The sequence below is a fragment of the Callospermophilus lateralis genome, chromosome 16, assembly GCF_048772815.1.
Source record: "Callospermophilus lateralis isolate mCalLat2 chromosome 16, mCalLat2.hap1, whole genome shotgun sequence".
In the NCBI taxonomy this organism is placed as follows: Eukaryota; Metazoa; Chordata; class Mammalia; order Rodentia; family Sciuridae; genus Callospermophilus; species Callospermophilus lateralis.
This window is the reverse complement of record NC_135320.1, coordinates 11,492,885-11,517,494: the sequence shown is the minus strand read 5'-3', so window position 1 is coordinate 11,517,494 and position 24,610 is coordinate 11,492,885. Positions and strand designations below refer to the sequence as shown.

Genomic DNA, 24,610 nt, shown 5'->3' with positions numbered 1-24,610 from the left:
CATTATTACATATTCATATATGCAAATGATAATAACAATATAATTTGGCTAATATGGCAAGAAACGTTTCGAGGTGAGCCTGGACAACTTAGTATAGACCCTGTCACAAAATAAAATAAAAAGGCCTGGAATGTAGCCCAGTAGAAGAATATCCCTAGGTTCAATCCCCAGTATCACCAAAGAAGGGGGGAAAAAAAACCCAAGATTTGATGAACTCTTGAACACAGGAAGTGCTAGGTGTTTCAGAGGGTGTGGAAATTCCAAGTACGTCTCCTCCCATACCTCACTTTATCCATCTCTTTATCTGACTGTTCATTTGTATCCTTCACAATATCCTTTATAATAAGCCAGTAAACATAAGTAAACTGTTTCCCTGAGCAACACTACCAAACTAACTGCACTTAATGAGAAGGTCATAGGAACTCTGGTTTGCAGCCCATCTATAATAGGTACAAAATGGCAACCTACTACTTGCTATTGGTGACTGAAGTAAGAGCAGTGTTATGAGACTGAGCACTTGACAAGTGATTTTGAGATAGGAATTTGGGAATAAAAAGAAGAGATACTGAATCCAAAATGAAGTGTCCATAAACCATTGAAACACAGGAAACTTCCATGAACCATCCAAATGTAAAAAGTACCCATGAACTACTGTAACCTTAACCTACCCTCTTAAAATATGAGGACAAGGCACAAGCTCAGGGAAAATTGGCACAAATTTGTGTAGCTCCACCTGGCTCCTCCTCTAGTTCAGCCCTAGCAACCATTGCTCTATAAATATTAACACCCACACTAAGATGTTACTGTCTCTCTCTTGAATGAATGTTCCTTACTTTTCCCCAAAGGCAACTCCTAAGATCACCAGGTGTTCTCCATTATCTTTCCTAAACAAACCTCTATGCTTTTGTTGCTGAAACTGTTTTTCCATCACATACGCCAAGAGCCCTGCGGGTCCTAAGTTCCCCCTTCTCTCTGGGAACTCCTGGGATCCTTCTTCAGAGATATCTCTTCTTCTGTAATAATTCAACACAACCTCTAATTAGACTATAGGATAACTAGTTAGAATCCACTGGAAAATTGCTTAGTTGGTGGAGGTAAAAGCCTTCACACATCTGGTCATATATGTATTCTATGTTAGGGTAAGAGGAAGTACATTTTTATAGGTACCTAAATGAAAAGTGAAGTTTCTACACTTCACATTATGTGATAAAATGCTGCATATGTAGACTACGATGTTATATATGCATATTGTATCATTTAAGAAAACTATCAAAAGATAAAAAACAACCAAAAAAACTATGAATAAGTCAAGATGGAATCCTAAACTGATTTAAGTCATCCCTAGGAAGGCCAGGAAAGAAATCAGAGGTGGGCAAAATAACAAAATGACAGACTAGCATTAACAACATCAATATTTATTTTAAATGACCTAAATACATCCATTAAAAGAGATTATATAGCCAATTCTCCCACCACCCAGGCTACTTCTGGGGTTGCTGCTGATATCCACCCTTTTTTCTTCGGTACTATCCCCAACCTCTAGCTATACTTTGGGACAGACAACCAATTTGGCCTTAATCTCCTGTTGAATGTGGTCTTTCCCCCTTCAGGGAGGAAGTAACACTGCTTCTGCTTGACTTCTGGTTTTGTTTTTTTGTTTAGTTTTTGATTTTCTGCTTTTGATAATTGGAATTTTGTGTTTAAGAGGTCCAATTTTGTCGGCTTATGAATGAGCCACTTTCCTGCTTGCCTAAGTTTATACACCACTGGCCTAAGGAGAGTACCTGTTTATCCGTCTTTTGTTCCCTTGCTTCATAAATATTTTGGTCCCAGGTTTTCAGAAAACTGCTGTGCAAAATAAGAAGAAACAATCCTTATGGGTATTATTTGTGAAAAGAACTTCAAAGTGCCTTCACCAGAAGCTGTGGAGCTTGCAGTTGTATTATTCTCACTGGTGAAAAACAATTTTGCACTGCAAAGATGTTCTGGTACTTCTCTACAATTATTGTTAAGTGGTTCCTTGAATATATCATTGAACTCCAAAATGAATTATGCCTCTATTTGGGTTTAATGAAATTTCTACTGTTGCTGAAATTTGCACATAACGTGTTTACCTTTTCCAAAGAAAGATCTGCTGGTGAAATGGTTTTATTATGGTTTATAAATTAACAAATGGAATGTTTAATTTTATTAAAAAAAAAAAAAAAAAAGAATAGTCTACAAAGTGGACCATCTGTGTACTGATTCTTAACACAATGAGTAATCTTCAATTATGGCCAGGATGGTGGGCTACCTGTAATTCCACCAGGGGCTGTGGCAGGACTACCTCAAGTTGGAAGCCAGCTTCAGCAATTTAGTGAGAAACTCAGCAACTTAGCAAGACCTTGTCTCAAATCTAAAAACAAGGACTAGGATATAACTCAGTAGTAAAGTGCACCTGGGTTTAATTCCCAGTACCAAAGCAAAACAAAAACTCATGAAAGAAAAAGAGAGATTTTAGAACGAATAATAATTAAAAAAACCAAAACATACAATGTTTAGAAGAAACTTACTTCAAATTCAATACTATAAGAAGGATAAAAATAAAAGAATGGAAAAGAAAAACACCAAGAAAATATTCATCAGAAACAAAAATAAAAAAACAGGAAGGAAGGACTATATTACTACTTGATAAAGTAGACTTCAGAGCAAAAAATGATCACTAAAAACAAAAAGGGACATTACATAATGATGTATTCACCAGGAAGACCTAACAATATTGTATGGATACCAAACACAGACTTTCAAAATACATAAGACAAAACTGGCAGAGTTGAAATTTTTAAAAAAATCCATAATTAAATTATAGTTGAGAATTTCAACCTCTCTCCACTGCTAGCAATGGACAGAACTAATAGGCAGAAAATAGGCAAGGTTATATAAGATCTGAACAAAATCACTCAGTAGTATCTTATTGACAAAGAATGCCCTACCCAACCACAAAATATATATTACTTTTTACAAACTCAAATGGAACATTCACCCAGCTAAAGCATACCTTGAGCGATAAAACAAACCTAAACAACTACACAAGTAAAATCTGAGTGTGTTGTTGGCTCATAAAGAAATTAAACTAAAAATTCATAGAAGGAAGACAATAGTAAATGTTAAACAGGAATATTAAAGAACAAGCTTCAAAGAGAAAGTCTCAAAGAGAAATTTTAATATACACAAAACTAAATATAAAAGAAAACACCATTTACCAAAATTCATGGGGTGTAACAAAAGCAGAAATGAGAAATTCACAGCAGTAAATACTTATATTAAAAGACAAGTCTCAAATAAATAATCAAAATTCCAACCTCAAGAAACTAGACATAGGGCTGAGGTTGTGGTTCAGCAGTAGAGTACTCGCCTAGGACATATGAGGCAACTTTATATCTTCAACTTTAATAAAGAGTACTACTATACGATGAACGCTTGGTATGCCTTCTAAACTCTTAGTAAAACTAATCTCCAGTGTGATAATATATGAAGGTAGCGTCTATAGGAACTGATCAAGTCATGAGGTTGAGCTATAATGAACAGGATTAGTGCCCTTATAAAATAGTACCAGAGAGCTCCCTCACCTCTTCTACCACATGAGGACTTGAAGGCAGTCATCTATAAATAAGAAAGTGGGTCCTCACCAAACACCAAGTTGCTAGCACCTTGACTTTAGACTTCTCAGCCTCCAGAACTGAAACACAAATTTCTGTTGTTATTAAGTTACTCCATTTTTATATTTGTTAAAGCTGTCCCAAGAATCTTAAGTCTATTTTGTATTGCTATAACAAAAATGCCAAATAAGAAGATTTTTGACTTATGATTCTGGTGCCTGAAAGATCCAAACTGCATGACATCAATATGATACTCCTTGGCTGTATCACAACCCGGCAGAGAAGCATAAAGGGAAATAGTCACATATAGAAGAGAGCAAGTATGTAGGGGTAGCCTTACTATGACAACCCACTCTTTTGAGACAGCATTAATCCATTCATGAGGATTAAGCACTCATGACCAAATTACCTTTCATTATGCTCTACCTCAAGATTCCACCACCTCAGTGCTGCCACACAAGGGACCAAGCTTCTAGCACATGAACCTCTAGGTGAAAAACTCCAATCATATTAAACCCTTAGCAACACTACCTATCAAAAAACCTACAGCCAACATACTTAACTACAAAAGAATAAATCCCTTTCTCCTAGGCCCTGTGTTTGATCCTCGGCACCACATAAAAATGAAATTTTTTAAAAAAGGTATTTTTTAAAAAAACCAGAAATACAAAAAAATTCATAAACCAAACAGAAGGAAAGAAATAATAAAAGAGCAGAAATCAAGTACATTGATAATAGGAAAATAATAGGACCAATAATAGGTAAGGACATTTTCTCTCACCATTCAATTTGACATAATGCTGTTCTAGCCACTGCAGTAAGGCAGAAACATAGGATGAAGTGAATGCAAAGGCATTCTGATTGAAAAAAATAAACAACTCTAGTTACAGATGACCCAACATCAAAAATGTCAAAGAATACTATAAGTTACATGAACAACTAAATGCCAACAAATTAGACAACTACAATGAAATGAACAAATTCCTGGAAAGATACAAACTAAACTAGTAAAACTGACTGAAGTAGAAAGAAAATGAATAGGCCTATAACAAACAGATTCAGTTAGTAATCTAAAAACTACTCACAAAGAAAGACTGAGGTTCAGACAACTATAAGGGTGATGTATAACAGACATTTTAATAAGCTTTAATACCAGTTTTTCAAGAACTATTCCAAAATGTATTAAAGGAAAGACTTCCTAATTGATACCATCATTATCCCAATGACAAAACAAAAAAAACATAACAAAAATACAGATAGTACTGCTTTATGAATATAGATGCAAAATCCTCAACAAAATACTAGCAAACTGAATCCAGCAATATATGAAGAGTTATACACCATGACCAACAGATATTTTCCCCAGGAATGTAAGATTAATGTAACATCCAAAATTCAATCAATGTAACATATATCACTAACAAGATAAAGAATGAAAATCTCAACAGATGCAAGAAAAGTGGGACTAGAGTATAGCTCTGTGGTAGAGCATGTGTTTAGCTCTGGTTTCAATTCCAGGAGGTAGGGGGACAGGAGAAAAAAAAAAAAAACAACTCTCAACATACTAGCAATTGAAGGGCATTTCCTCAATCTGATAAGGAATATCTACAAAGAACTCAAATATAGCATCATACAAAACAGTGAAACACTGACTGTTTTATTCCCCAAGAGACGAAGCAAGAATGTCAACTGTTCCCACTGTAAGTATTTGATATTGTACCAGTTTCCTAGTCATGGCAATTAGGCAAGGAGAAGAAAAAACACACCTAGATTGAAAAAAGGCAAAATTATCTCTACTCAGATGATACAATTTTTTAATGTAAGAAATCCTAAGAAATATACACACAATTAGAACTAAGAAATGAGTTCAACCAAGTTGCAGAATACAATCTCAATATTTAAAAAAATGTATAATTGTATTTACATATGTAATTAGCAATAATCATTACAAAAAAGTAAAATTTTCAAAAACTGCATCAAAAATAATAAAATATTTAGAAATAAATCTGATGAAAGAAGTAAAAGACTTTTATGCTGAAAACTATAAAATATAGATCAAAGAAATAAGGAAGAGCTAAATAAATAGAAAGACAATCTTTATTCATGGATTAAAGAACCTAATATTAAGATGGTAATACTCTCCGATTCATCTTCACATCTAACTAAATCAAAATCCCAGACAGCTTTTTGAAGAAATTGACAAACTTATGTTATTCAAATGGAAATGCAAGAAAGTCACAAGAATAAAATAATCTATAAACAAAATAGAAACTCAAATTTCCTGATTCCAAATTTTACTATGAAGCCACAATAATTAACTAAATGTAGTATTGTCTCTGGACACAAATCAATGAAATAGAGATCAATAAGATAGAAACCAATATCCAGCAATAAATTCTTAATTATGGTCAACTGATTTAAGTGAGGGCTGCCAAGACAATTTAATCAAGGAAAGGGCAGTCTTTTGAACAAATAGCACTGAGACAACTAGATATCCACATGCACAAGGCTTCAAAATTAGATGCTTAACTCACACTATATACAAAAATTAACTGAAACAGATATAAATTTAAAAGCTAAAATCATAAAACTCTTTGAAGAAAATAGTAATAAATCTGCATCACCTTGGTTTAAGCAATGATTTCTTAGATATGACACCAAAGCACAAGCAACAAAAGAAAAAAATAAGAGACACCATCAAAATTTTAAAACCTTTGTGCTTCAAATGATACCATCAACAAAATGAAAACCAGGCTAGTTGTGGCTAAGTGGTAGAGTATTCACCTTGCATGCATGAGGCACTGGATTCAATCCTCAACACCACATAAATATAAAATATATTGTGTCCACCTAAAACTAAAAAATAAATATTTTTTAAAAAGAAAAGAAATGAAAACCCATAGAGTGGGAGAGAATGTTGACAAATCATTATGTGATAGGGGAAATGTATACAGAATTTATAAAGAATTCTTACAATTTGGCAATAAAAAGAACTTATAAATTTATAAGAGTTATAGTCACACAACTCAACAAATAACAGTAGTCAGTGATCTGTTTTAGTTAGCTTTTTCATCACTGTGACCAAAAGACCTGACAAGAACAACTAGAGAAGTAAGTTTCTTTTGGTTCATGGTTTCCAAGGTTCAGTCCATGATCAGCCAACTCTATACCTCTGGATCCCACAGTGTGGCAAAACATCATGGCAGAAGAGCAGGGCAGAGGAAAGCAGTTCAGGACACAGAAACCAGGAAACAGAGAGCTCTGCTCACCAGGGACCAAATATAAACCCCAAAGGCACACCCCCAGTGACCTGGCTCCTGCAGTCACACCTTACCCACCTGCAGTTACTGACCAGTTAATCCACAGCAGTGGATTAATGCATTGATTAGATTAAGGCTCTCATAACCCAATCATTTCACCTCTGAATTTTCTGTCATTGTTTCACACATAACAGAGTGCTCGCAAAGATATAGAGAAATGAGAATCCTCATTCCTTGATGGTGAGACTATAAAATGGTGCGATTACCTCTGAAAAACATTTTGGCAGTACCTCAAAATTTAAACATAAGAGCTATTATATAACCAGAAATTCTGCTAAAGAAAAACTTAAGATATTTAAAACAAATGTTTAAACTAGCATTATTCCTAACAGCCTAAGGGTAGATATAATCCAAATATCTATTAACTGATGAGTGGATTTTTAAAATGTGGTATGTCCATATAATGGAATGTTATTCAGCCATAAGGAACAGAGTACTAATAGATGCATAACATGGACAAACCATTATTCTAAATGACAGAAACCAATTACAAAAAGACCTCATATTAGATGATTCACTTTCTATGAAACATCCAGAAAGGCAAATCCATAGATAGGAAGTAGCTCAGTGCTTGCTGCTGGAGGATGAGGGAAAAACCAATGGAGAATGGCTGCTAATACGAGTGAGGTTTATTTTGGGGATGATAAAAGTGTCCTATAATTTTGAATATTCATATAACCAAATATATTAAAAACACTGGAATATACATTTTAAAAGGGTGAATTTTATGAAACTGAATCACAAGCCAGTGGGACTATAAAATTATACAGCCATTCTGGAAAAGCTTACATGTTTCTTATAAAACTAAACATCTAATTACTATTCAACTCAATGATTACATATGTGGGTATTTATCTCAGAGAAATTAACTTATGTTCATACAAAACCCATACATAATGTTCAGAGCAACTTTATTTGCAATAGTCCAACACAAAACAACCAGATAATTTTTCAATACAGAAAAGTTAAGCCAAACTTGTGTATCCATTCCACAGAATTATAGAATTATACTCAGTAATAAAAAGAAACTACTGATATGCAAAACTTGGATAGGTCTCTAGGGTTTTATGCTGAGTAGAAAAAAATCAAGAGGTTACATACAGTATGATTTCATTTTCATAACATTTTTGAAATAACAATTTCTTTTTAAATGGTGACAACGGATTAGTGGTTGCCAGAAATGAAGGGAGAGTTACTGGAAGTGAATGCTGGGATTATAAGAGGGATCCTCATGCTCTTTGAGCTGTTTAGTATCTTAAATGTTGTGGCAGAAATAAGAACTTGCCCATATAATACAAGTGTACAGAACTGCTATGGTCTGAATGTTTTCTCCCCCTTCTCAGTCCATATGTTGAAACTCTAACCCCTAAAGTGATGATATGAGGTGGGGGGGACTTTGGTAGGTGGTCAGATGGATGGGATTAGTGCCCTAAAAAAAGAGTTCCTCACCTTTCTACTACATGAGGATAAGATGACTGTCTAGCAACCAGGAAATGGGCCCTCACCAGAATGAAAAGGGTCATTGCTTCCATCTAGCATTGCCCAGTCCCCATTAACTGAGATAAACAAATTCCTGTTATTTATAAGTCACTCCATCTATGGTAGTTTGTTATAGCAGCACAAACACACAAAGACAAAACTAAATACACACACACATAAACACAAATCTTGGAAAACCTAAGTTAATTGGACTGAATTGTGAATATACTGATGATTATAGTGTACAAAAGTTTTGCAAAATGTCAACATCAGGGAAAAGTAGGTAAAGGGTATCTAAGATCTCTATTATTTCTTATGGCTGTATGTAAGTCTATATAATAAAGAAAATTTTCATACCATTTTATCTATCTGTGAGCATATATTATTTTGGTTAAAAAGAAAATATAGTTTTCCTATAAATGGTATATTTTGTGTGAAGTACATGACAATAGAAAGTCCCACAATAAAGTTCTCTCTTTTCCTTCCATTTGAAGGATAAGACAACATCAAAACTAAAATATCAATACTAAATAGTCTAAATTCTGAAAAGCAGAGTGACCAGTTAAGTAAATCATCCAATAAGATTACCAAAGCCCTAAATTGGAACCATAACATACTCCTACCAAATTAACTGAGAGAATTTTCTTTTTTTAAAAAAAAAGAGAGAGAGAGAGAGAGAATTTCAATATTTATTTTTTAGTTTTCGGTGGACACAACATCTTTGTTTGTATGTGGTGCTGAGGGTCAAACCCGGGCTGCACGCATGCCAGGCAAGCGCGCTACCGCTTGAGCCACATCCCCAGCCGGAGAATTTTCTTACATCAGTAAAAATTTTAAAAACTAAATCCTCTTCCTATTCCTTGTTCACAAGATGAAAGAAGGCAATTCCAGGAAAATCTAGAAGCAAAGTAATAGAGGATGTATAATATTATTGTCCTCATATTAATAATTTTGTCAATATCAGATGTTTTTATTAATGGTTTTCATTTCATTAACATATATGGAGTATATGTATGCTTGGCACATCATCCCAGGCATTCTTATTATTTAATTCTCATACCCTACAAAACAAGTATCATGTCCATTTTACAAAGTCACTACAACTTAGAAATGGTAAATATATCTAAGTTGGTAAGCAATGAGTCAGAATTTTCTCCCACGAATGCCTAATTCTTGAAATGAGGATTCTAGTCATTGATTCTCCATTATCACACTTTAACAAAAGTGCCCATCAATAATTATCAATAACTCTTCCCACACAAGGGCACCACCAGTGAGTTTCTGCTTTGGTTTTTAGTACCTGGGAATTCACTGGGACTTAAGTCTTAAGCCCACTCACTGTATCAGAATCATTAGCCCCCTCCTAATCATGGCACCTCTCCTGCCATTCTGCACTCTATGGCCAATTGCTTCAGTGTTGCCTTTTGAGCACTAAGACTCCCATCCTTCTATGAACTTAATTTTCCAATCACCAATCCCTGGGGTTACTGCAAAAATGACCCAAACTAAGGGCAGCTCCCTCCATATTTTCTTATCACATGTCCTTGGTCACTAGCCCTCTCCTCTCACACATACTTACAGACATTCATGTAAATACCTATACACAATCACACACTTCCATATCCACACTTCTCTTCAACCCTCCATCTTAGCCTCATAGCTCAAGCTGTTATACCTTCCTAAAGGTAAAATATCAACTGCTATGAAAATCAGCCAATCTCCCCCAAAATTGAGCTCTCCTTTTTTGTATCTCAGAATGTTCCTATTCTCTAAAACCAATCCCATCCAGTTTTATATGTCTTGAAAATCTGAATAAATGATGGCAATTAGAAAATCTTCGGCTTTTGGAGAATACCATTTCAAATAGTGTACACCAGTGATACCTAACAGAACTTGCTGCAATGACATAAATGTTATGTATTGTGCTGGATACGCAGAAGCCTCTGACAACATGTAGTTACTGTGCACTTGAAATGTGGCTACTGGCTGGGTGTAGTGGTGCAGGCCTACAATCCCAAGTACTGGAGGCTGAGGCAAATTACACACACTAGCCCAGGCAACTAAGACCCTATGTCAAAATAAAAAAATAAAAAGGATTGGGAATGTAGCTCCTCCATCCCCAGTTTGGCAAAATAAAATAAAATATAGAACATGGCAGGAAGACAGCAAGGGAAAATAAATGAGCAGTTGTAAAGACTGAAAAGATTAGGATAGCAACATCAGGGACACTCCAAAAGAAATACAAGCAGGTGGCAAGTGTGTGAAATGCTGCCATGACTAAGTAAATTATTTATAATGAACTTAGCAACGTCATGTTTCCCTAAGTTTTTTCACATTTTACTATTTCTGATATTAGATTATGTGCCTTACAATCTAAGAGGTGTGACAGGTTTCTTTTATTCCCCCAAATCAGTTACAAGGTTGACAGTGTGGTCTTGTCAATAATGGTATTTGAGAAGCAGACCCAGTACACACGGACTATTTTCTCAGAAAGTATTTGGGTAAAAGGAAGAAAAATAAAGAAAGAAGGCACAGTTCCTGGTTTTAAATTTAAGTATGATGAGACACAACTATTTGTAAACAAGAAACTTAAAGAAGGGTTTTAGTTTACTTCTCATTTTTGGCTTGTTGCTTTAAGAAGGCATTTTAAAAAGAAATTTTTTAAAAATCAACACTATGACCACCACAACTGATAGAATAAAAACGATGTACTCATGAATGCAGTTGCAATCATTTCACATATCGTGCCTGTTACATAGATGCTACACACCTACTTCGTGCCTACAAACTGTGCAGGGCGCTGGAATACAGACTGGGAGCACTTAACTCCAGATTCCTCTCCCACTGGCAGAAAGAGAAAGTTTCAGAGGAAATTTAGGAACGAAAAGAAAGTAGCAACACGAAAAACTGGCAGAAGAGACATGCCCATATCCACTGTTGTCTTGGTGCGTTCGTTATAGGAATGAATCAAAAAAAATTAAAAAGAACTTCTAAACACCAGCGAGGGAGAATATCTCTCACTCACTAGTTCCCAACTCAAGCCCCAGAAGCCCTCTCCGTCACGCCCACCGCTGCCACCCTCGCCTTTCCCACAACAGGAGTAACGCACACAATCCCGGCAGAAGACCGACCTGGGGGCGGCCGCGTCACCCCGCATGCAGACCCGCCCGCCGCGGCCTCACGCGGGCACTCCAGCCTGCGAGCTTGCTGGAGTGCCCGCCAGCCACAGCGCCCACCCTCTAACCCGACCAACCGGCGTTCACGCCTGCTGAGGACTAAACCGAGCTGCCACCGCGGGCCAGCGCTTCCCCCTAGCTACACGGGAAACCGAACGGTCTCAACTCCCGCCCCACCGCGTACCTTGTGACTGCGAGGGCGGCCACCGCGAGGCATCTCCACGCGCGCCGCCTCCCTCCTCTCGCTTGTACCGCCCCCCCGGAAGGCGCGCGCGCAGTTTCCCAGTCGGCACGCCTCACTGCGCGCTGCGATTGGTGGGCGTTCGAGCGCAGGGCGGGGCTTCCTTGCGTCCCGGCGCTTTCCGGGGAGCTACTGGGCGTCCGGCAACGATACTTTATTTTGAGTGGGGGAAGCGTTTGCAACGCTGCCGCTCGAACTTCCTCCCAGCTCTGGGTCCGAAGCCTCTGGAGCCCGTCGTTGGCGAACCGCTGCGCTCACCGTTGGGTTCCTTAGAAGAGAGCTTGCAGACAGGATCGTGCAGTGTTGTCTTACGAATTGTGTTGTCTGGCCAAAACTGACCTTAAGTAAAAATAAAATGAAAACCCCAAGTAAGCTGTGCCTTGAATAATCATTCTTAAGGAGCAGCTGTAGCTGTTAGTGTATTGGAGAAAGGAGGGGTGTTATTTCCCGATATATGGGGGCGAGGGAAAGAAACAACTTCCAAATATTAAAGAGTAGAGAATCTTAAATTTATGAGACGTCAAAATCAAAGAGACTTGTTAAAACAGGGACCGCTGGATTTCCCGAGTTCTGTAGGTCTGACATATGGCCATAGAACTTGTATATTTCTAACAAGTTCCCAGATGCTGTTCCAGGGATCACTTTAGAAGTGAATATACTTGTGTCTCAACACTTTCAGAAATAGTCTTGAAACTAAACACAATGGGAAGGAGGCCTGGGACTGAGTAAAAACAAAATTAGGTTTTAAAGTCTGAGTAGGAAGATTCTGTAAAGAAGTTATTCGTTGTAGAAAAAACTAAATTGATAATTTTTAAAAATTGAGAAAGTGTCTGCCTAGGGAGGAGGAAAGGATTCTTAGAAAGTTATATTCTCAAATGGGATATAACTTTCCTATGTTCATATGTGAATATGCCACCAGTGAAACTCCACATCATGCACAACCACAAGAATGGGATCCTAATTACAAGTATGTATGTATAATATGTCAAAATATGATATGTATGTCGAAATACACTGTACTATCATGTATATCTAAAAAGAATGAATAAAAATTTAAAAACTTATATTTTTAAAAATATGCAGAAATGGAGTTTAGTCTGCTTTAAAAGGACTTTTTCATATACCTCAAAGAAGACATTCTTTTGTGATGTTCCACACTCTCCATCTTTTTGTCTGGTCCTCATTCTTCATTATCTCCTGTTTGAAATCCTTTTATATAGTACTCACTCTAAAATAGTTTTAAAAAATGAAAGAAAAAAGTGTTAGCTTTAGCATGACATTGTTGTTACACTAATACTATCAGCACTTCCCAATATAAAAACCAGATACTAAAACTATTTTGGGTTTGAGACTACTGAGACTCAACCAAGAAAAGAGGTTTGCCATTGCTGCCTCAAACTAGGCCTTTCCATCTTACTGGTCATCTTACTGTGTGTAGGCCTTGGCTCTCAGTTGCAAATCTCTGTGCTGTTCCAGCTGTAGCCTCAGTATACTGCCTGCTTATCATCTCCACTTGGAGATGTTCTTCCACTTAAATGTTCATGTTACCAAATTTGTGCCTATTCAGAATTTATCATCATAGTAGTGTCACTGAATCCACCTGTTAGTCACTTACACAGAATCCTTGGAATTTTTATGAACACTTTTGTGTCTCTTACCAAAGTCCTGTCTGCCCCACCTCTCATGTATGAATCTTGAATCTATCCACTCTCTCTACTGCCACCACCATTTCCCAGGTCACTAATATCTCTTTTCCATACTACTAGTAGCCTAACCCAAGTCCCTAATCCACTCTTACTTCCCCATCCACCACACACATATAATCCATTCTCCATATAGACATTCCAGTGATGTTTATGCATCTCCATTTGGCTTTCCCTTACTTTGTCAAATGCACCCAGCCTCTGGAGCCTCAAGGCCTAACCTTTTACTTTTCGTTCTTCCTGAGAGTCTCTAGCCTCCCATTGCCATGTCAGTTTTTTTTTATATGTATTTTTTAGTTCTAGTTGGACATAATTTCTTTATTTATTTCTGTGTGGTGCTGAGGATCGAACCTAGGGCCTCGCACTTGGTAGGCGAATACTCTACCGTGAGCCACAATTCCAGCTCCGCCATGCCAGTTCTTATGCACCTAGCAAACCAGAACCAGATTGACTTAGTTTCCCTGAACTGTCCCACTCTTTATTTTCACAGAAACCTATGCTACTTTGACAATGTTATACAAATAATAATGAAAATATAGTATTTAAATACAGTAATTATTATAATTGTTTACCACTGACTCCACCTCTGTAATGTGTAAGGTGATATTATTTCTGTTGTGTTCACCTTTGTGTCCCTAGCAGTTAGCACAGTGTTTTCCACATACAAAGCACTTTGATATTTTCCTACGAATGAGTAATTATTTGCTATAGTTGAGATATGGTTTGAATGTATCCCCCAAGTGTTCTTGTGTTGGAAGCTTGGTACTAGTGTGGTGAGGTTAGAAGTTGATATGAACCTTTAAGAGTTAGGCCCCAGTGGAAGATCCTTAGGTCACTGAGGGCTCTGCCCTTGGAAAAGATAAAAGTCATTATCAAGATAGTGTGTTGTTAACAGGAGTGAACCTACCCCCTGAACTTCATTCTGGTTTCCTGTTTGGTGATGTCTCTTCTCTCTCTTCCATGTGCTCCTGCCATCTGCCATGAGGTCCTCACCAGAAATGAGTTGATGCCAGCACAAGACTTTGAATTTCTAGATTCTCTAGATTTTATGAGCTACACAAGCCCACTTCTGGTATTTCATTATGGTAATGAAAAACAGACTAATACAGAAAACTAGTACTGAGGAGTGGAGTTGTTTGTATATCTATACTATGAATGTTGGAAGCAGCTTTGAAATTGGGTTCCAGATAGAGGTTCGAAGAGCTTGGTGAAGCAGGCAAGAAAAAAGCACAATTCTGGTGAGAGCACAGAAGATGAGTGACTAGGGATCTAGTCCTAGATAGAAATGGAAACTCTGTTGGAAATTGGAAAGGCCATTTTGTTACACTCTGACAAAGAACCTGGATGCATTGTGTCCATGCCCTAAGATTTTGTGGAGGGCCAAAATTAAGAGTGATGGACTAGTTTATTTGACAGAAGAAATTTCAAAATAACAAAGCAATCAGAATGCAGCCTGAGTATTATTGACCACTTTTAATGAGATTTACAGTTAGACTTGGGTGAAAAATCAAACTGAATGGAAAGATTTGGAACCAGGTGGAAAAGTGTATTTGGGAGGGGAGGGTGCACCTGAGCAACCACTTGCTGAAAGGATTAGCAGGGAGGCTAAGGATGTGGCTCAAAGCCATAGCACTTGCCCAGCATAGCACATGATCCCCAGCAACACAAAAAAATAAAACAATATAAAAATACATATACAAAAAGATGATCAGGAATGCTAATAGGACAATTGGAAAAAGATTTTGAGGGCATCTCAGAAATCTTTGAATCTACTCCTAGTATCACAGGCCCAGGAATCTTCCAGGGCAGAATTATTACAGGGACCAATCCCAGAGTACTCTCCATTTGCTTGGGATTTGTTTCCTGCATTCTGCCAGTAAAGAACTCTACAGTTGCAGTAGTTGCTCAAATAGGCCCAGAGACAGTTTGCCCCATTCACAGACTTGGTGTTCATGTGGAGCTGTTTTTTTCCTGTACACAGAATGCAAGAGTATTCTGATGGCATACAGTGAAATTTTAAAGGAAACACCTGGGAGCCCAGAAAGAAGTTTAATGTGGGGTCAGATTCCCTGCAGAGAGACCCCAATGAGGCAATGCCTAATGGGACTCAGTGAGGACCCTAGAATGGTAGAGAAAATAGTAATATTCAATGCCTGCCAGGGAAAGCTGTAAGCATTGTGCAAAACTAGCTCAAAAGAATAGCCAGACTTGTTAATAGGAAAGCTGTAGGGGCAATGCTACCCAAGTCTTGAGGATTCAACCCTCACCATAATATGTACAATGTGCCAGACCTGAAGGCTTATTTAATTATCTGCCATGATGATTTTCAGTATTGCTTTGGGCCAATTACTCCTTTCTACATTCCTATTTATCCCTTTTGTAACTGAAATATTTATCCCATTCCTATCTTGCCATTGTATCTTGGAAGTATGTAACTTGTTTTTGTTTTTTAATGGGGGCTCATAGCGGAGAGTTTCCTTGAGTCTCAAAACAACAACAACAACAACAACAACAACTATGGTCTTGGAATGTTTAGTGATGCTAGAACACTTAAAACTTTGGGATTACTGAGAATAGAATAAATGCATTTTTCATTGTGAGATGAACATGATCCTTGGGGACCAGAGCTAAAATGCCATAGTTTGGATATAGTTTGAGTGTGTCCTTCAAGAGTTCATGTTTTGGAAGTGCAATTCCCAAGGTAGTGAAATTGGTAGGTGGTGTTGAACCCTTAAAAAGTAGAGCCTAAGGGGAGCTCCATAGGTCAATTGGGATCATGCCCTTGGGAAAAGATTGTAGAACTCAAGTCACTTTCTTCTTTTTTCAAGATGTCATCTCTTCTTCTCACATACACACCTGCTGCTGTAATGCCATCCACCTTAGGCCTTCACCAGAGGCTAACACAATGGGGCAGCCCAATCTGGGACTTTCAACCTGTAGAACTGTAAGCATTTAAAATTCTTTTCTTTATAAAATAAGATTGTCTAAGATATCCTCTTAGGGTAATGCAAAACTGATTAGTTCGTTGTTAAACAGAAATGACTTACCTGAGGTCACATAGCTAATAAGTGTTCAAGATTAGAATCTATGTGTGACACAATGGCCCATACATTTCCCACTATACCGATCAGAATATTGTATAACTGTGAGGAATTATCAACTATGAATTAGTAATAAAAGGAGTATTTATAAGAAAAAAAGATCCTGTGTAAGAAGGACTATTGAGTCCTTTCCAATCTTGTCATCTCCTTCTCAAAAAACATTCAATGCTAACTGACAAACTGTTTTCCAAAGTAATTACAATATTTTACATTCCCCAACAGAAGTGTGTGTGAGTTCTAGTTGTTCCATGTTTTTTCAATACTTGATATTATCAGTCTTTTAAAACTGTAGCCATTATAGCAGTTTATGGTAGTAACCTGGTGTGTTTTTTTTTTTTTTGCCCTGATAATATGATGATAGACAATGCATTTCTGTCTTGCTTTTTCATATTCTTATAAGCCTCTGTATGTATACATATATAATAAAAATCAGCTCTTCTACAGATTTCCCAATGTAGCTATACTCTTATTTGTATATATATATATATATGTGTGTGAAGTGCCTGTTCAAATCTTTCATTCAAGCTTTTTTTTATTATCATTTGTTTCATTTTTGAGTTGTAAGAATAACAGTTATTTTGAATATAAATTCTTTGTCAAGTATGTATATACTACAAATATTTTCTTCTAGTATATGGCTTGTTTTTCATTTTGTGTGATTCTTTGGAAAAGCATAACTTTAATTATAATGAATTTGTCAAATTTTAAAAAATCAACGTCAAACACAAATGGGAAAGTTCTTTTAACCTTTTTCTCACCATATTTTTAGCTTACTTATTTTGGAGATAACTTTTTACTCTGCTTACGATAATCCTCAGGATGCCATGCAGAGCCTTGGAATCTGTGGGAAGGGTAAGAGTCACAAGAGGGTTTCGGCTTTGCCACAAAGGCAACTCTCCTTTCATCGTTTCCTATACAGGGTAAGATTTGATCTAGTTTGGAAAGAAATGCTTGAAAGGTCTATATTCCTTTTTTAGTCTTAGTAGGCAAACCATTTACTCAGAGTTGTAAATAAATCCAAGGTTTAAATATGAAAAAAAAATGTAAATGTATTAGAATTAAACATGAGTGGGGAGAGGGGAAAAGTCTTCCCTACTATGACTCAAAATTTACTAGTCAAATTAGAAAAGATCGATAAATCTAACTATGTAACAAAAACCCTGTAATTTATGTATGGCAAAAAACAAAGACAAGTGACAAAATAGGAAAAAAAGTTGATATTCACATCATATTGAAATAATAATCCTCTAAAGTATAAAATGCTTTCAGAAATTAGGAGAAGAAATGACCAAAACACAATGGAATATGGGCAAAAAACAAGGACAGTTCACACAAAAATGAAAATAAATTACTTTTGTATATATAGACAATGTGCTACCTCATTCATGATAAGAGAAATACAAATTAAAACTACACACTTATGCTGACTAAAGTTCAAATACTTGACAACGCATACAGAGGTAAGGACACTCTCATTCATTGCTAATGAGAGTAAAAAATCACACAACCCCTATCAAGGGGAATTTGGCAATTATTTTTCAAAATTGTATCTAAATTTTAAGCTACTGGGAATTAATCCTACAGAAACACCTGTACACATATTTTCTTGGCCCATTATATGCCCTAAAACAGAATATGTGAGACTGGGTAACTTATAAGGAATAGAAATTTATTTTCTTATGGTTCTAGAGACTGAAAAGTTCAAGATTATTCCATCTCATTTGGTGTCATGTGGCCCTTCTTTCGGCATCCTCATGTGGCAAAAGGCAGAAGGGTAAGAGAGCAAGCTAGTCAAACAACTTTAAAGGTTCTCTTAGAAGGATCTTAATCCCATTAACAAAGAAGAAGCCCTCATGGCCTAATTGCCTCTTAAAGACCCCCACCTCTTAATACTAGTGCTTTGGCAATACCTGAATTTTGGAAGGGACACATTCAAATCACGTCACATATGAAAGATGTGTATAGAAGAACATTTACTGCAACACTGTCTGCAATAGCAAAAGAAGAGAAACAACCAGAATATTCAATTACATGAAAGACACTATTAAATAACCCATATCCTATTTGCATAATAATCTCCAGGGTATAGTATAGAAAAAAACAATATACAGGATTTAGAGTATGCTGCCTTTCTAGTGTGAGAAAACAGAGGGCTGTTTATTGCTTGTACTTGTATGAAGTGAAGTAATGCTAGATGTATACAAAAATAAGTGGTTATCTAGGGGAGAGGTAGAACCAAGTGACTGGGATAAGGGTAATAAGACTTCTCCATTCTTAGCTGGTTTTGGTTTTTGAATTGTGTGTACCTGTTCAAAAAAACATAGTGGAAAAAATGTGCACAATTCTGTGAATATAGTAAAATCCCTTTAAAATTTTTTCTAGAGCACAATTTCTTTTTAAATTTTTTTTATTTATTTTATTCATTTTAGTTGTTGACAAACTTTTATTTTTTTATTTATTTATGGTGCTGAGAATCGAACCCAGTGCCTCACACATTCAAGGCAAGTGCTCTACCACTGAGCCACAACCCCAGCCCTAGAACACAATTTCTTACACAACCACCTGCATTAACATTTATAGACATATTCACAATGTGAAAGAAAGTTCTGCTAATAAACTTTTTTATACAAATTATCTCAACCAAAGTTCTCTGTTTCCTCATGTAGCACGTGCTTTAATTATCTCCACTAGGTGTAGATCAGAAAAATATTTCCAAGCAGATCCTGCCAGATTGGGTTCATTCAATGCTGAACACTCTGCCCTAACTTTGGAACCATCTCAGACTGATGCCTTGTTCTTCTGCTCTTTGATTTTTTTATTCATCTTCATCTCCATTAGATGAGATATACAAGACTGGATCTTTGGGTAGTGGTCAAGCCATTTTTCTACTAACTGTGTGACCATGGTCTGATTTCCAGGCTGAGGGCTTTTCTGCATAGCAACCAGTATTCCCCATTGGGTCATGCAGCAGTCCAGGCACTCCCTGAGCAATTTCTCCGGGTGTTCCTCAATACTTCCTGAGAAGAAGGAAAATGGATGTGGTATAGCTTCCTTTTACTGTTTACCAGAGGTTAAAATGTGATGGTGTTGAAGAAAAAAAAATCCTCAATTGCACATAGCCATCATTTTGCATGACAGCCAAAGCAGAAAAGGAGCTCCTAGTATAGCTCAGAACAATTGGACTTTAAAAACAAACAAAACAAAAAAACTGTTCCAACAATAAAGGCAGATAAAACCCTTGAAACTGAGTAAATACTAAGGTTTCTCCCTGGAATGTTTTATTCCATAAACTATAATTGGCGATGGAAGAATATGTGCAAGTACAAAAAATGTGTGTCTGTTCCGAAAGTGCTGTGGACTGACTAGCAAAAGAGAGGATGAATGCCCAGTTCATGCCACTGTTCTCTCAAGGAAAAACGAAAACTAGAGCACTGAAAATATCAGAATTCCTAGTCTTTCCAGTGTGTATAAAACCAATGTGAATCATCATGCAGGTTGTCATACAGGGCTTTCTGAAGCACTGAGTTCTCATCATAAATGCCCCAGATAGCTTGCAGTACTGTAGCTTATAGTAAAGCAGTCTCCCACAATCCAGTTCCAAAGTGCATACAATAAACTGTCCAAATTTGTAGTCAACTCCAAGGACCAGTTTATAATTGGAGATTCCTTTTCTACCTCTTTTTGAACATCTCTATCAAAGCACCTCATCAAATAATTTTTCTTGAACTTTGGGGCAAGTCTTCAATATCTGCTGGCAACAGTAAATGTTACAAGGTCAATTAGAAAATAGCAAGCAAATTCCCTTATTCCTGTTGAAGAGAGGCAATTATTTCTTTCTGGTTTTGTTTTGTCACTTCAGGACATACCATTGCGGAAATCTACTTCACCATTTTTGGAAGCAGAGAGCCTCCAGGATGGGAGGGAGGTGCGAGCCGCTGTGGGGGCGGGGACCTGGAAAGAGGGTGGTGCTGGTCTCTGCAGACTCCTAATGGTGGCAGCCAGGGGCCTGGAGCCAAATGAATGGTATATTTTTAAGATGATCTTTGGAATCTTACTTACATATCAATAAATCAGTTATACATTGGTCAAGGACTGACTGTATCAGTATCATCTGGGAAATTGTCAAAAAATGCATTTTTTTTCCCATCCTAGATGACTTGAATCAGAAATTTGATGGGTGGGGCCTAGCGATGTGTTCTAACACGCTTCTCAAGGGATTCTGATGGCATTCTTTGAGAACCACTGTAACTAGGGCTAGGGTGTAGCTCAGCCCTTGCATAGCATGCTTAATACCCCACTGTATTAGATGCAATCCATATGGGTAGCAGATAATTACAGATTCTTTCATGGTGATATCTGCAAAACATCTGACTAGACATTTTTGCGCTCAAAGTAGGAAGAGAAGTCCTTTTCAGGCTTTTCTGTTATCATGAATTACAATATTGTCAATAAGAAGTTATGATAATGTCAATAATCCCTTTATGTGAAATGGAATAGTGCCTATAAGTTGATGGGTTAAAATATGACCAGATACATAGTAAGTGCTTAAAGAGTGTTAGGTATTATTATCATTTATCGCAGATAATTCATACAACAGTCCTTTAAGGTACTATTGCATATAGAGATAATTACATCACAGACAGGTTATATAACTTGCTAAAAGCTACAAACCCAACAAATGGTAAAGCACAAAGCACAGAAGTTTTTAACTTTAAGGAATCTCAGTTTTTGTTTTTGTTTTCATTTTTACTGATCACATTTCAAGAACCATGGATCTAGTCTAAAAATATATATAAAGAGTAAGGAAGCGGGGCTGGGGTTGTGGTTCAGCCATAGAGCACAAACCTAGTATGTGGGAGGCTCTAGGCTCAATCCTCAGCACCACATAAAAATAAATAAATAAAATAAAGTTATAAAAAAAAGAATAAAGAAGGGAGCTGAATGGGAAAGTTTAAAGGAAAGATTATTTGTTAATTCAGAAAACATATATTGAAGTTTACTATCTATCAGATCTCACCTCCCAATGCCCCAACTTCTTTTTTTAATTTGCAAAAGTTGCATATGTAGTATGTGACATGATGCTTTGACTCATGTATACATTGTGAAAGGGCTAAATCAAGCTAATTAAAACATGCATTACTACACATATCTGTGGTGTGTGTGTGTGTGTGTGTGTGTGTGTGGTGAGAACAGTTAAAATCTTCCCTCTTAGTATAATTTCAACTAAACAATACATAGTTATTAACTACAGTCACCACATGATCTCTTGAATTTATTCCTCCTAACTGAAACTTTATGTCCTTTGACCAATGTCTCCCTAATCTTGCCCTGCCCCCAGGCTTTAGTTATCATCATTCTACTCTACTTTTATAAATTCAGCTTTTTAAGATGCCACATGTAAGTGATACCTGGTGGCATTCATATTTCTATGTCTGGCATAATGTCCTCCAACTGACAACACAGAAATACAAAAGATTAACAACAATTTGACAGTGAGTTGAAAACCTAGAGGAAATTGGAAAATTGTGGGACACATAAAGTCTACCAAGAGTGAATCAGGAAGAAACAGAAAACTTGAACAGAGCAGTAATGAGTAACAAACTTGAATGGGTGGAGCTAGAGAAGATAGTGCTAAATGAAGTTAGCCAACCCCCCAAAACCAAATGCCGATTGTTTTCTTTGATATAAGGAGGCTGATTCATAGTGGGGCAGGGAGGGGGAGCATGGGAGAAATAGAGGAACTCTAGATAGAGGTGGGTGGGAGGGGAAGGCAAGGAGTATGGGGTTAGAAATGATGGTGGAATGTGATGGACATTATTATCCAAAGTACATGAATAAAGACATGAATTGGTATGAATATACTGTGTATGCAACCAGAGATATGAAAAATTGTGCTCTATATGTGGAATAAGAATTGTAATGCATTCTGCTGTCATGTATAAATTTTAAAAAAATATTTAAAAAAATAAGTAACGAACTTGAAGTGGTAATTACAAGTATTCTGTCAAAGAAAATCCAAGGGCTTGATGGCTTTAATGCTGAATTATTTTGAATAACCAATAAAAATAAATAAAAAAAAAATATTTGAAGAAAAACTAACACCAATTCTTCTCAAACTATCTCAAGCAACTGGAGTGGCAGGGATTCTCTGCAACTCATTCTATGAAGCCAGCATCTCCCTGATACCAAAACCAGATAAAAACATTAAAAAAATGAAAATACAGATTAATATCTATGTGAACACAGATGCAAAAGTTCTCAACAAAATAATAGCAAACCAAAGCAAATTATAAAAATTGTTCATGCCAGGCATGGTGGCACATGCCTGTACTCCAGTAGCTCAGGAGGCTGAGACAAGAGGATTGCTAGTTCAAAACCAGCCTCAGCAAAAGGAGGCACTAAGCAAATCAGTGAGAGCCTGCCCCTAAATAAAATATAAAATGGGGCTGGGGATGTGGCCCAGGGCTCAGTGGTTGAGTGCCCCTGAATTCGATCCCCAGTACCCCGACAAAATAAGAAGGTTCACCATAATCAAGTGGAATTTATCCCAGAAGTGCAAGGATGGTTCAACATTTGCCAAACCATGATACATCATATTAACAGAATGAAAGGAAAAAACATATGATTACCTCATTGGATGCAGAAAAAGGATTTATAAAATTCAATACTCATTCCTGATAAAAATAAATAAATTAGGTACAGGAGGAATGTACCTCTGCACAATAAAGGCCATATAAGACCTACTCACAGCTAATATCATACTGAATAAGGGAAAATCTCAAAGTTTTTTTTTCTGTAAAACATGGAACAAGATGGGATGTTTATTCTTATCACTTTTATTCAGTATGATACTGGAAGTCACAGAACAATTAGGCAAGAGAGAAAAATAAAGGGCATTTCAGTTGGAAAGGAAGAAACAAATTGTCCTTGTTTATGGATGGTAAGGTTGCAGAATATAAAATCAACATATAAAAATAAGTGCCACTTCATATGCTGTTTTAGTCAGCTTCTTCACTGCTGTCTGAAAGATCTATCCAGAACAATTGTACAGGAAGAAAGTTTATTTGAGGGCTCACGGTTTCAGAGGTCTTCATGGCAGAGTGTGTGGCAGAAGGAAGCAGTTCACATCATGGTGAGCAAGAAGGAGGGAGGGAGGGAGGGAGGGAGGGAGGGAGAGAGAGAGAGAGAGAAATAGGGAGGGAGGGAAGAAGGGAAGAGAGTGATGTGGAGGGGGGGTCAGTGGAGGAATAGACTCCACTTTCTGGATACAAATATATATATACACTAAAGCCATTAATCCCTGTAGGGGATTAACTCACTAATTGGGTTAAGACTCTCACAACCCAATCCTTTCTTCTCTAAACCTCTTGCATTGTCTCACATGTGAGCTTTTGGGGAACACCTCACATCTAAATCATCACATATGCCAATAGCAAACTAATGAAAAAAAAATCAAGAATACAATACTATTTATAATAGCTACCCCAAACCAAACCAAACAAAAAATGGACTCAGAAGGCACACACCTGTAACTACAGTGACTTTGGAGGCTGGGCAGGAGGGCTGCAAGTTTGAAGCCAGCCTTAGCAATTTATGGAGACTCCCTCCCAAAAAGGAAAACAAAAAAATTAAAAGAATGAGGATGGAGCTCAGTGTTGGAGTACCTGAGGGTTCAATCCCCAGTACAAAAAAGAAAAAGAAAGGGCTTGGGCTGGGGCTCAGTGGCAGAGCGCTTGCCTACCATATGTGAGGCACTGGGCTCTATCCTCACACCACATAAAAACAAATAAAATAAAGGTGTTGTCCATCTACATCTACCTAAATAAATAAAGTAAAATAAAGAAATTAAATAAAATATAAAGAAAAAATGAAAGAAGAAAAAAAAAAAGGAATCAAAAACCCCTGGCAACAAATATAGCAAATGAAGTGAAAGACCTCTCTACAATGGAAAC

At 36.9% G+C, this 24,610-nt stretch overlaps 2 protein-coding genes across 2 annotated transcripts in view; both read right to left on the bottom strand.

Moving 5' to 3' along the window:
- Spidr (scaffold protein involved in DNA repair) overlaps window positions 1-11,854 on the bottom strand; it is a 384,856-nt gene extending 373,002 nt beyond the window's left edge. The window contains exon 1 of the mRNA XM_076835428.1: window positions 11,798-11,854. Coding sequence (XP_076691543.1) covers window positions 11,798-11,830 — 33 coding nt within the window. The 5' untranslated portion in view covers window positions 11,831-11,854. The remainder of the gene's footprint in view (window positions 1-11,797) is intronic.
- Window positions 11,855-19,436: 7,582 nt separating this feature from the next.
- LOC143382357 (ubiquitin thioesterase ZRANB1) lies at window positions 19,437-20,527 on the bottom strand. Its single transcript, XM_076836399.1, is given in 11 exon segments — window positions 19,437-19,669; window positions 19,672-19,773; window positions 19,776-19,934; window positions 19,937-19,985; window positions 19,987-20,047; window positions 20,049-20,221; window positions 20,223-20,354; window positions 20,356-20,392; window positions 20,394-20,416; window positions 20,418-20,464; window positions 20,467-20,527. Coding segments are annotated over 11 exon segments (1,077 nt in total).
- Between the last annotated feature and the right edge of the window lie 4,083 nt (window positions 20,528-24,610).